Source organism: Sturnira hondurensis, unplaced genomic scaffold (assembly GCF_014824575.4).
Source record: "Sturnira hondurensis isolate 20B ecotype Veracruz unplaced genomic scaffold, ASM1482457v3 Scaffold0021143, whole genome shotgun sequence".
NCBI lineage: Eukaryota > Metazoa > Chordata > Mammalia > Chiroptera > Phyllostomidae > Sturnira > Sturnira hondurensis.
The window spans coordinates 9598459-9610733 of NW_028093774.1; the positions used below are offsets into that span (position 1 = coordinate 9598459).

At 52.8% G+C, this 12275-nt stretch overlaps 1 protein-coding gene across 5 annotated transcripts in view; it reads left to right on the forward strand.

Moving 5' to 3' along the window:
• Window positions 1-12275, forward strand: part of FOXN3 (forkhead box N3) — a 349090-nt gene that overhangs the window by 313880 nt on the left and 22935 nt on the right. For 3 of the 5 annotated variants that reach the window (XM_037031360.1, XM_037031361.1, XM_037031359.1), the window contains one exon: window positions 5901-5966. The exons of 1 other annotated variant lie outside the window; for it this stretch is intronic. In XM_037031360.1, coding sequence (XP_036887255.1) covers window positions 5901-5966 — 66 coding nt within the window. The remainder of the gene's footprint in view (window positions 1-5900; window positions 5967-12275) is intronic. One more of the 5 variants, XM_037031362.1, reaches the window with a different exon arrangement.

Consider the following 12275-nt stretch of genomic DNA (forward strand, 5'->3'; position numbering starts at 1 on the left):
GGCTTTGCACATCTCCCCAGCTGAAGACAGAGCTCACGGAAGATGCCGAGCGAATGGAAATGTTTAATTGTCAGCGCTGACAAGGAGTGCCGGGCCCGGTGGGGGCCGGGCCACCGTGAGGACCGCTGGGGTTGGGGGAGACTTTGTGCAGGGGGTGTCGGCTACCCTGGGTCCGTCACTAGGGGAGGCCTGGCTCCCAGGGTGGGGTCTAGGCAGGAGCGATCTGCAGAGGGTGGGGAGAAGTGCTAGGGGGGGAAGGCGCTGACAGTGTGGAGGGGGAAAGGCGGACTGAAGATAGATATCCTTGTGGTCCCCCGACACGTCCTGCCAGCAGCAGGCCCTGCCCTCTGGGCTCTGTCCCCTTAGCTCCCGTATCAGGGATCTCCCAGCCCGGTTTGGTCTCTGCTTCTGGATCTGGCCTATCCTTCCCCCAAGACATCGGTGTGGCCAGGCCCTCTGGCTCTCAGGGATCTCGTGGGCATCCCCATTCCTGCTCCTGTGCCCTGGAAACCATCTCGCACGCAGGGCGGGCTTCCTGCTCCCAGCCGGGTGGGCGGCCTCTGGCTGTTTCCGTGGTTGAAGAAGCCAGGAACAGACAGAGGTTTTCAAAGCAGAGTAGAGCAGGCATCAGTATTTATCCCCTTCTCTCCTTCCTCCTTGTGTCAGAAACCCCTCCACAAAATCCCCAACATCCCCTCTGTTCGTGGCCACCAGCTACTGCAGGTGCGGTTCCCCAGAGAGGCAAGAATCGTAAGTGAATTTGCACCTGAGCGCTGGCTGGTGTGGCTCAGTGGATTGAACACCAGCCTGAGAACCTAAGGGTCACCAGTTCAATTCCCAGTCAGGGCACATGCCTGGGTTGCAGGCCAGGACCCCAATGGGGGGCCCATGAGAGGCAGCCACACATTGATGTTTGTCTCTTTCTCCTTCCCTTCCCCTCTGTCTAAAAATAAAATAAATTAAAAAAAAATTTACACCTGAATGGGTGTGAAGGGGAAGACACTTCTGAAGAACATACAGTTTCTCATTCAGCTGCAAGAAGTTGTTAAAAAACATTTTTTTTAGACCACCACAGACAACAGGTGTGGCACAGCTTCCCACGCTGAACAGCGGAACCAGAATGCCTAGCCTCTTCAGCAGTGGTTACACTCTCGGTCTCCTGTCACCTTTGCCGCCCTGGCCTTCAAGTTCTAGAATTTTAGATCTTGTGTATTGTCAGGCTCGGTCCACGTGGTTCTCCTCCTGATTGCTCCCAGGCAGCTGCTAGGAAGACTTCCATGCACTGGTCCTGGTCATCTGGAGGACGGAGAGGGTCAGGCGATCGAGGTGTGACAGTGTCTCGGCTGAGAGGAGAGGGGTGGACCCTGCAGTATCCACTGGGAGAGGGCTTGTGGGGTCGTGTTCATCAGGGGCATAGATTGGGGAAAAGAGGCCATAAAATGCAGATGCCTTTGCAGAAGCAAATGGGACATTAGAATTCAGGGACTGAATTCAAGACATCAAAGTTAAAACGCTTCTTGTTGCCCGAGGGAGACAGAAGTTGAAAGTACCTGCTTGGACAGTGTTGGTGAGCTTTCCTCTGTCTCTCAAGCAGGGAAGCAGCAGTGATAGTGATTGGCTCCTAGAGCCGGGGTCCCCAGGAGGACCCCCAGCTCAGCCACCCTAACGCCCCACTGGAAATGGGACGTCTGAGACGTAGAGAGAGGGTGACCCTTGGCCTCTGACTCCCAACCCAGGGTACACGTTGAGCTATGAGTTCACTTTCCAGAACCTTTTCCTCAAATCTCACCGTGCATGGCCGGGGGGTGCATGAGCAGTTCACACCAAGGAGAGGGCTGCCCCCGACATGTGGCTGAGTTGGGCACGTGGGCTCCTGATGTGCGCAGTTGGCAGTGACCCAGCTCCTAGGACCTGCCATCCTTCACTGAGAGTTCGCCAGTCACTGGTTTTAAGCTGAGAAAACCTCTGAAGAGGGATGATCGGGAGCCAAATAAGACCTAAAATGCACATATAGATCGTTCCCTTTCTCCCTACAGCTTGATTTACATTATCTTTTGTTGCAGCAAACAACTGTTAGATTCAACTTGCTTTCTAGTTCATCTTAACTCGCCTCACTTCTTCAGAGTAGCAAGAATCTGGAGTGGTTCTTCGAGGCAGTGTTTTGGAGGACAGGGGTCGCTCTTGGTTTTCTCTAACTCCATCCTAAGGACGATTTTTGAACTCACAACCTGGAGTCCGTCTTTGTGTGAGACTTTTAGTCCCTAAAATCCCATCTCTCGTGAAGATTGGCCACTGGGCTCAGCAGTAACCGTTTGTCCCTGTCCGGCTGTGAGAGCCTCCGGTGTTTGCAGGTCAGAGCAATGGTGAATGCAGTCTTAGCAGCCTCCGGCCAGAAGGGGAGTGGAAGTGCCCATGGGGGTGACTTCGGTGGGTCTGACAGCGGCCCCCTGTTCTGCCGCCTTCCGGATCAGAGGCGGCCGGGATAGATCGCTCGATTGATTCCAACATCAGCCAGAGTTTACGGCTGCTGCTTCAGTGGTTTTCAAAGGCGCAAACGTAGGTATCCTCTCTCTTAACCCACACCTAGGGGCTTTGCAAAAGGAAAAGTGGAGATGTCAACCACAGAGTGAATTTTACATCTGTTTGCTTACTTTTGATGTATTCTTTATGAGAGCGTTTGGTTGTAAGAACTGCCGCTCTTGACTCTCGCACATGTGCCTATATGTAAGCTTGGTTTGGAGTTTCTCAACCTCAGCCCTGTTTGCTTCTTGGGTAATTTTTGCTGGGGGAGTGGCCAGCCTGTAGACCCAGAACGTTGAGCAGCACCCCTGGGCTCTACCCACTTGAGGCCAGTAGCACCCCCCCCACACACACACACACACTCACTCATGACAGTCAGAAATGCCTCCAGACATTGCCATAGGCCCTTGGAGGGAAGGGGAACAAAATCGTCCCCAATCGAGAGCCACGGGCTTAATGTAGGATCCCTTCGGCACAGGTCTGCACAGTTCTTGGTTTGTGCTTAGCCAGCTTACTAGGTGACGGAAGAGGCTTGGTTGATGACCTTCGTCTTCATTTACCTGTAAATCTGGGTGTTGAACCCAGAAAATGCTACATTTGATATACTAACAAAGAGAATAAAAGACACTCCTTTGGAGAAAATCTCTGTGGCTTTGAAGTCGGCACAGATTTCTTAGTTGGGACACGTAGGAAGCACTGAGTTATTAAGAGATGGATAGATTGGACTTTGATCATTTAAAACTTCTGCCAATTGAAAGAAACTATTAAGAAACAGAATAAACAAGACATGGGCTGAGAAAAAGACGTCTCACAAAGGACTTCTATCTGGAATTGTTCAAGAAACCTCACAGTTGTAAGAAGTTGAACAACTTAATTTTAAAAGTGGGCACCACCTCCAACAAGTTTTTCCAAAAGTGGTCACACAATTGACCACTAAATGCACGAAAGGATGTTCAGCATCGTTCGTCCTAAGGGAAATACGCGTTAAAACCACAGTGAAATACCACTGCACATCTACTAGAGTGGCTAGAAGTTTAAAAGATTGATCATTTCAAGTGTTGGCAAAAAGTGTGGAGCAACCAGAACTCTTGCTCGTGGCAGCAGGAGTGCCAGGTGGTGCCAGCGCCGTCCTCCGTGGGGGCCAGAGGTGTGGCAGGTCTGGGTGGAAGGAAGGCTGGGGGGACTTGTCCGAAAGCATCGTTTTTTACTTAACGTCATGTGTTCATTTGGCTCCCGTGGGGTCGTGGGCATGTGTTGTGTGGGTCTAAAGAACTCCTCAGGTTGCCCTTTAGGTTCTGCGAGGTTCATGAGTGTTAATTATATTCTTTTCGCTTAAGGTCTCTTTCTCTTCCTCCTTCCTCTTTTTTTTTATTATGCCTCTTCCACCTTCCTCCTGAGGTCCAATGTGTTTTTGAAGAATATGCAAATACTTTCTTTAATTTTTTGGCACAATACATAGGAAAAGACTCCTGACTTCTTACCTGCATTCCTGTATTTCCTCTGGTCCCACCCCCCATCAAACCTGGTGGCTCAGGAAAACTCCTGGAGGGGCAGGGACCATACAGTTGCCCGCAGCCCTTGCACTCCCAAAGGTGGCAAAAACTGTCTTTACTTAATGAAAGAAATAGTCCGGCCCCCTCTAGAGGTAGGCAAGGGCCCTTTTCAAAAGGAGAGAGTAGAAGGGGAAGGAGGAAGCCCCCCTGCCCCCAGCACCTCCCGGGGCTCCTTGCCCCCAGAGGCTTGGCTCACGGGGGTCAGTGTCTTGGCAGCAGGTGGGGACGGCAATCAAGAGCACTGGAGCGGCCGGGGTCGCTGGGAGCAGTGAGTGGCACTGCAAAGTTTTTCGGTTTGTCCTTCAACTAATAACGTCTTTTAATATCTGTGGGGAGCAATGACTATTTCAGGAATTTCACCCCAGGAATTGCCCAACAAATTCATTTACCTGTTTCTCCTACAATGTACTTGTTAAAATAAACTTTCACTCCCTCACAGAGTGTAAGTAACAGGCCTCCCGCGGGCAACATAGAAAAGGGCTTGCAGAGTAAAGTTCCTTTACTTCTTTCGGAGACATTGTCTTCCGGAGCCAGCGTCATCTGTATTATTAATCACTCCTGGGGCTTTCTGCTGCCTCACATGAGTCCTTCGGAATTAAACTGCACATAGAAAGTATGAAAAATGTGCTTTTTGAAGTCATTTTCTAGCATAATACCCCGAATAAAGTGCCATAGAGCCATTAGGAGTAAATTGAATTTTTTGGTATGTAATTTGTACAAAAAACTGACAAGCGCGATCCCCTCCCCCCGTCCCCCCACCATTTGTCGTCGGGTTTAGCGGACACAGAGGTAATCTTGAAGGACAGGCATTTTGATGTCGACTTCAATTGCACACTTCATTTATTTGGACAGGGCACAGGCGGGCCTCTGTGGCGACGTCGCCACACCATTAGCGCGTTTCGCCCCAGGGCAGCTGGGACGCCGTGCTGGGGCAGATGTCCCTTTCAGCCTATTCAGTGACCATTCTCGGGGGTTGTTGACTGTTGCCATGGTGTCTTTCATTTCCATAGCAGCAGCGCTGCTGTTTCTCGGAGGAAAATGAATTTAGTTATAAAAGGATAATATTTTTCTCTGTCTCTGTATAACCTGCCATCTGTCGACCGGTGGATCAGGAAGGACACAGAAAGCTATTAAGAATTACCGTGATGAAGTGATGAGGGTTTTTGGTTTTTTTGTTTTTTTGGCCCTATATCAAAAGCAATGAAAGATGTAGAAGCAAATATTGTGCCTTCAACATCGTAACTTTAAATTTTTTGTGTATGTTTTAAGTGTGTGTTTTTTAGTGCCTTCACCACCTCCACCACCACTGTGCGCACGCACACTCTCGTAAAATGCCATTTATATTCCGCTGGCAGATGGAAGTGACCCAGTGTCTTGTCTGCATCTCACTCGATGCAGGTGTGTTTCATGCTCTCTCGCCTTGGTGCTGTGCGCTTCCTCAGTTCATTGAAGATTCCCGTGGCCGCACTTCCTGTTGCCCCCGCCCCCCACTCTCCTGCGCCTGCCCCCCAGGGGCACAGGCCATGCAGGTGCACCAATCAGCACGCTGTCTGGGACGTACAGTGCACATTATGACATTAGCCAAACGAGGAGAGGCCATGCTCTGCTTGAAAAAGTGAGGGACCTGCCCCTGAAATCTCATTCTAGAATACCTTTCTTCTCCTCATACCCGAGTGGGAAGGATGTCATCTTTGGGATAGTTCATCTGGTTTCTGGACTTTTTTTTTTCCCTGTCGCATTCATAAACATTAACGTGCAGGGGAAAGAAGCCAGACACGCACGCCGGCCCCGTTGTAAATAATGTTATTTATTGGTTGACTTTTCCAGATCCTGACATTGATGCTGCCAGTGCCATGATGCTTTTGAATTCTCCCCCTGAGATACAAGCAGGTTGTGAGTAGCTATTTCTATAGCCTTCAGCGCCACAGTTTGTGAACTTAACCTTCTCCTTTCCATACCAGGCCATAGGAAGAACTAATACCGCTCCGGCAGAACTTCCCCTGCCAAGCCCCTTTAAAGCGACCTCAGTGCACGATCACATGCATAAGCCTACAGCCGTGCAGCCGTGCACGGGTGTGAGTGAATGAATGCTTAGGTGTGCTTCCAAGATGACAGTGTGGTAATGTAATTTCAGGGCTTAAGGCTTGGGGGAAGGGAAGCAGACCCCGTAATGAGTCCCCGTGGAGGGACCTTCTTTGCTCCTGCAGGAGTTGCCTTTGTGAGTTTGTAGTTTCTGCAGGAAGACACAACAGGGGGCCAGCCTAGCAGTCTTGGAGCGAGCACTGCCCATTTTTAGAAAAGTCTTTCCCTTTTGGGATCTCATTAATTGCACGCAGGCTGGCTCTGTATCAGTGGAGAGGAGGGGAAGTCTGGCTAAGGTGGGTGCTGTGCAGGGGCTGGAAGAGCTGTGAACTAGACCCCCACGGTGACCCCGGTGTCCCCCCACCAGCTCAGCGGGGCTCCTTCATCACCTGCTGTTGGCTGTTGAGCAAGGTCAAGCTTGACACAACTCTTTTTCTTCCTTGAACTTTTCTGTCCACCACCTAATGTTTCCTTTCCTAGTGTCTAGAGCAAGACTACATAGTTTTTAGAAAGCTCTTCTTACCAAGTGATGAAAAGTGACCTTACATGGAGATAGACGTCTGTCCCCTCTTCCTCGAGACTGGAGATTTACTGACTCTGCCCACACCCCGCTCCCCCTAGCCCTGTTGAGCAGACAGCCAGCTCATCCCCCTGGGTCTGCTCAGCTCGTCCTCAGAACCTTCCTGCGTCGCAGCCTCCTGTTGAGGAAGCACACAGGCGTGGAGGGGACGATGTGAAGCATAGGTCCCACGTGACACCAGGACCCGGTGTCCCCCTGGCTTGTTCTTATGGCTGAGCCTTCACCTCTTCGGGGCTCCTGGCTCTTGAAGGACTGCAGAGCCTCCTGAGCAAGGGGAACCCCGCCCCCTTCTGGGGTCCATGGTGCTTCCCCCAGAAGAGCATCCGGCCTCAGACTCCCAGCAGGTTGTCTCTCGTCCGCAGTGGACTGGTGTGGTGTTCCGGCACGCCCTTCCCCGCCCTGCACTTGCCGCAGTCTTCCTTGCAACAGCTTTAGGAAATTTGACTCCATCTTTTCTTACTTGTGCCTTTCTTTAAAAAAAAAAAAAAAAGTCCCAAAAGATAGAGCCAAGCATTCTCAGGAGGGACTGTCCCTTTGGCAAGTGCTGCCATTATCGGCTCCCAGAGGCCCGGAATTCTCAGTCTCTCTGTGCTAGCCTGAGACCGCGAGCCCCTCCAGCGGCAGGCTCGCCCTGCCTCTGAGAAGCCACCGCTGCTCAGGGGGCGTGCAGTAGACCCAGTCCCGTGACCAGCAGTTCACCCGTAGTGTGGTTTTCAGTGACATGTGAAGTTATGGAAGAACATTTCTAAAAAACTGCATTCTCAGATGACATTGCAGGAAGAGTACAGACCCTATTATCGTCCAGTTACAGTCGGAAATGGTTTCAAAATCCAGTGGCGAGAGTCCGCTCGGTGGGGAGCATACCGATTGTGTCAGAGCTGTGTAAGATTCGTCTCTTCCTCAGCATCTGGCCACCATACACAGGGATCATTGGTTTAAGCAAAAGCACTTTTGATGCACTGGAATAACAGAGGTAAGAGGGGAAAGGCACGGGGACCAAGCTGTTAACAGATGCTCGGCAACTTCCATAAAGTCCACGTCACTGGGTGCTTGGCCACAGGTAGAACAGGAAAAAGGTGTTTTTAATGCTCTCGTGACTAAACGAACTCTTCCCCTGTCCTTCACTGTCACACTCAAACTGTAAGTGAGTATTTTTCAGGGCATCCACGGCCTCGTGTACTTGGAAATGCCGAATTTGCATTTTCAAACCCAGCGTTCGTGTGTTAAAGCTGGAGCCTCATTTTTCGGAGACTTTTCTCCCTTGCTCTCAGTGCTGTGAGAGCCCAGCACGGCCTTCGCGAAGGCCCCATGCCCAGGGGGCTCCCGGGAAGGTAGGGGCAGGGACGCCCGCAGACCTGGTAGAAGGAGCAGCAGAGAAGCAAATTGAAAGGCTAGGGAGGGGCGATGACAGCACCTCCATCTTCACTGTCCTCTCTGGGCCCAAGGCCTAGTAAAGCGCCCTGGAGGTCAAGGTAGAGCCTAGTCACTGGGCTGTGGGGGCCCTGGAGGTCAGAGCTCTGAGTGTCTGCTCCTTGGACTTGGGAAGCCCAGCTGGCTGCCGCTTCCCAGCCTCCCAGTGAACACAGTCCCAGGTGTCGGTGTGTTCACACTCCGCTCCTGCTTTGCACTTCCCTGCTCCCCTCTTCCTTTGCCTCCCTTTATTTCCATGTCACGCTGCCTCACGCTTCTCACCCTGGGCTTGGATGCAGGACCTTGCCTCCCAAAGGGAGAAGCTTTACAGACACTGTGATGTCTCTAAATGATGACGCCCCCATCCTCTGCTCAGCCAGCTTTGCCCAAGGCCCAGAAAGAACGAGAAGGGGTCCTTAGCAGAATGGTTCAAAGGCAGCAGACCCCCAGCCACCCTGACGGGGAGTGGGCAGCCTGCCTTGTGGTGTCGCCGTGCGTGTGCCCATCACCCAGGCTTGCGTCCTGACGCTGCCCACGTTGGGGCGGGGGGAGTGTGGGCTCCTGTCTGCACACCTCCTGCCTGCGTTCGCCCCGGGGCTGGTCTGGGGGCCCTGCTGTTAAAAGAGCCTCCTGGGTGCTACTATGTCCAGCCTCTTGTGTTCACCTCCAAGGCTGTCGGATGCTCCTGTTTGAACCGGGCCACCAACCTAATCAGTCTGCCACTGTTTCTCCCAGCTGTAAGAGGATGGCCAGGATGGCTTGAAAGGCTTTGTCATCGCCCTTCATAGCCACCCCACTTCAGGTCCCCAGACAGCAGCCACTTACGTCTTTTCCTCTCATCCTGCCCTTGCTTAGCATCTTCAAAGCTAGCTCGGCCGGCGTACTGGCCACCGTGAGCTGAATAGGTCGTACAAAGGGAAGTGACTCAGGGAGCTGGTGAGAACCCCAGTGAGCCAAGCCCCTTGATCTCTGGCGAGCCCCTCTCTGCGCCCCCTGGGAATTCGGCTGGCCATGTATTACTCGAGCTGGCCCCCCTGTGGGCCCCCCTGTGGGCCTCTCACGGCAGCCGATGCTTCCCTGTGGCGAAGCAGTGGTGCGCATCTTACAAAACCTCAGGCTCCTCCAGCGTTCTGGCGTGTGCCGTGCCCACCGGCGGCACCAGTGGTGGCGTTGTCTTCTCCAGACGTTGCCAGTTTGCAGCGTGAGGACGTTCTACCCGAGTGCCATGGAGTCTCCCGTGCTAGACAGGACACTCCTTCCAGGAAAATCGGTGCAGAGCGTGGCCGCCTCCACAGCTCTCAGACGTAGGTTATACCTACAGTCAAATTTGCCCCCCTCCCGCTCCCCACCCCAAAGTGGCTGTGTAGACTAATTTAAGCTTCTACAGTCTGCTTAAGTACTGGCTTTGCAGTCCCCTTTGACAAGCCCTGTGAGTCATCTCGAACCCCAGTGGAGGAACTGCTCAGGAGCCAGGAGAAGTCAGATCCCCATTACTCATCTTCAAAGGCTTATATAATCCTTGGGTGGAGTGTTCCCAGGGAGGACTCCAGATAAACAAAGCAACAAAATGGGTGCCTTCTGTGCCCCGCCTGGCACTGGGGACAGTTTCAGACGCACCAGGCTTTGGGGAAGAGCGACAACCAGGAAGGCGGCTCCCCTCCTGCAGGCGCTTCCCCAGCACCCTTCCAAGTGAGCAGGTGGAGGGAAAGGAAGGATTGTCGGATCACCTGGCTGCTCCGCTTGTGGCCTCCAGTAGGTGAGCCAGGGCTGCCCTCCAAAGGCAGCGGTAGGAGCTCCGAGGTTAATTTTAGAAGCTGTGAAAAGCAAGGAAGCGAAGCATCAGGGGGGGGGAAGCTGGGGTGGGCAAGCGCGGGGGGCGGGGGGCACAGCGCGGAGGGAGGTTCGTCTTGTGCCACAGGCTTTTTTTAGGTCCTCAAGATGATCACATTCAGATCACAGGGAGCAGTGCTGCATGATTCGACTCTTTTGGGTGGGAGTGTTGCTTTCTTGCTGGTTAAAAATAAGTCGGTTTTGAGTCAGTCCGTTACCTTAAGAGAAAGGAGTTGATCCGTTCCACCACTGGTGTCCGTGGCACCTGGTTCCAGCAAGTTGAGGGTCTCCGGTGTGTGTCTTCTCCCTTGTCGACACTGAATGATACAACAAAAAGGGATGGTCCTGGAGGCCTGTGCCTTTTCTCGTGAGAGCCACAAACCCCAGCTACCAGTTGATTTTTAAATGTCCAGTTTCTCATTCTTCTCCGGCTGGAGCCTGGGTGTAATTTAGTGCATTGGGTGGGGTGCCCTGGTTCTTAAGAAGCTGTCCTCAACCTTTGGCAGCAGGGACCAGTTTAAGACAATTTTTCCACGGATGGAGGGGAAGGCAGGAAGCAGCGCTGAGGTGGTAATGCTGGCCCTCCGTTCACCTCCTGCTGTGCGGCCCAGTTCCTAACAGGCCACAGACCGGGCCTGGTCCGTGTCCCAGGGGTTGGGGACCCCTGTCGTAAATGGCTTGGGCTTTCAGTGTTCTGATAGGCTTTGAGGGAAATACAGAGTACAAAGAACGGAAAGGTAGATGTGCTAGTTGAGGAGGCCAAGGGATGGACCTCATCTTCTCTGCGGATCTCGGAATCAAACGGTGGTGATGCACAGATCTCAGAGTGCCTTTCCCACCAATGCCGGCGGCTGGGGGTTCGTCTTCAGAAGCCTTGTTCCCAACCCTCGGGGATGGAGACAGGAAGGAGAAAGGGGGAGCTGTTCGGGGGTCACCGCAGGTTTCTGGCAGTCGGGGAACAAATAGCAACACATCCTCCACGACGCACACTGCCAGCGAGAAGGACTGAGAAATGCCGGCGTCGCCGGAGGTGGTGAGATCCTTCCTTCTCCTTTGAGAACGAGCTCCAGGATTCAGAAGTAGAGCCTGTTTCCCTGCCAGGAGTCTTGAGAGGTTCAGGAAATAGCTCAGGGAAAGCCTTTTAATGCTTCGGGGTAGCTCTGTCCCTGAGATTCTCTTTGAAGTGAATGCAGTTCATTAATCAGGATGATGTTTTAATGGGTGAATGCAGAGCTGGGGATAACTACAAAAAGCACCAGAGGCTGGAAGCATTTCCCTGTGCCCTGACCTCATTCGACCCTGTGCTCGGCAGATAATTAACAAGAGGATGCTAGCAAGGTGAGGCGGGATGGTGGGAGGGTGAACGTGGGGTGGTGGTGATGATGAGCTTACGTGATGGGCCAGCCTCCGCGCTGTGCAGTTTCTGTAATCTGTCTCGTTTGATCCTCAAAACTGTCCTGTGAGGCATGTGTATGCGAGGGTCCCAGGTGAGGAAACGCAGGCTCAGAATGGTTACAGCACTTGTCGAGGCCACATCGTTAGTGGCGGGGCAAGATTTGGGTGGAGGCCATGTCGTCCCGCGTGTCCTCATAACCTTGGTGGGATACTTCTTCCTTGAAGGCTGAAATGAGAATGGCGTCAGAGGAACAAGGCCTCCCGTCGGTGCTGGGGGAGGGCTGGCTTCCTCCTTTCCCTTCCTGGTGGGCCTGCTCCTGGTCTTCAAGGGTCTGGGCGTGGGGCACTGTCCACGGGGCTGCTTTCTATTAGGACCAGCAGGCACGTCACTGGTTATAGACAGAGTCCCTGAGGGCATGCGCTGGGCCTCTGCCTGCTCTCACCGTGTCCCAGAGCTCCCTGGTCCTGCCCCAGTGTGACTGACAGGTTACGGACCGGGGAACAGAAGCCGCATGACAGTGGCTGTTGTTCTTTTGGCAACTTTGTGACCAGGAAGGTGGCCAAATCCTTCCAGCATAGTCTGGCTTTGTTCTCATTCTGTTCTTCACGGGCTTTCGACTCACCTGGAGTGGAGAGAGCATAGGCTGCCTCAGGCTCACTCTGTGGGTGTTGTGCTGGTGGTGACAATAACACAGATAACCAACATATAATTTTCTAAATAATAGTGTCTTTATTAATTCAGTTAGGTCTCCAAACACTCTGAGATAAATACCAGTTTTGGCCCCCATCTTCCTTACGTACCTTTTTCAGGGGACACAGGCGATAAATGACAGGGATAGGACGCAGACCCAGGTCGTCCAGCACCCGAGTCTGGCTCTGAGCCAGCCACTGTGTTTAATTAATCT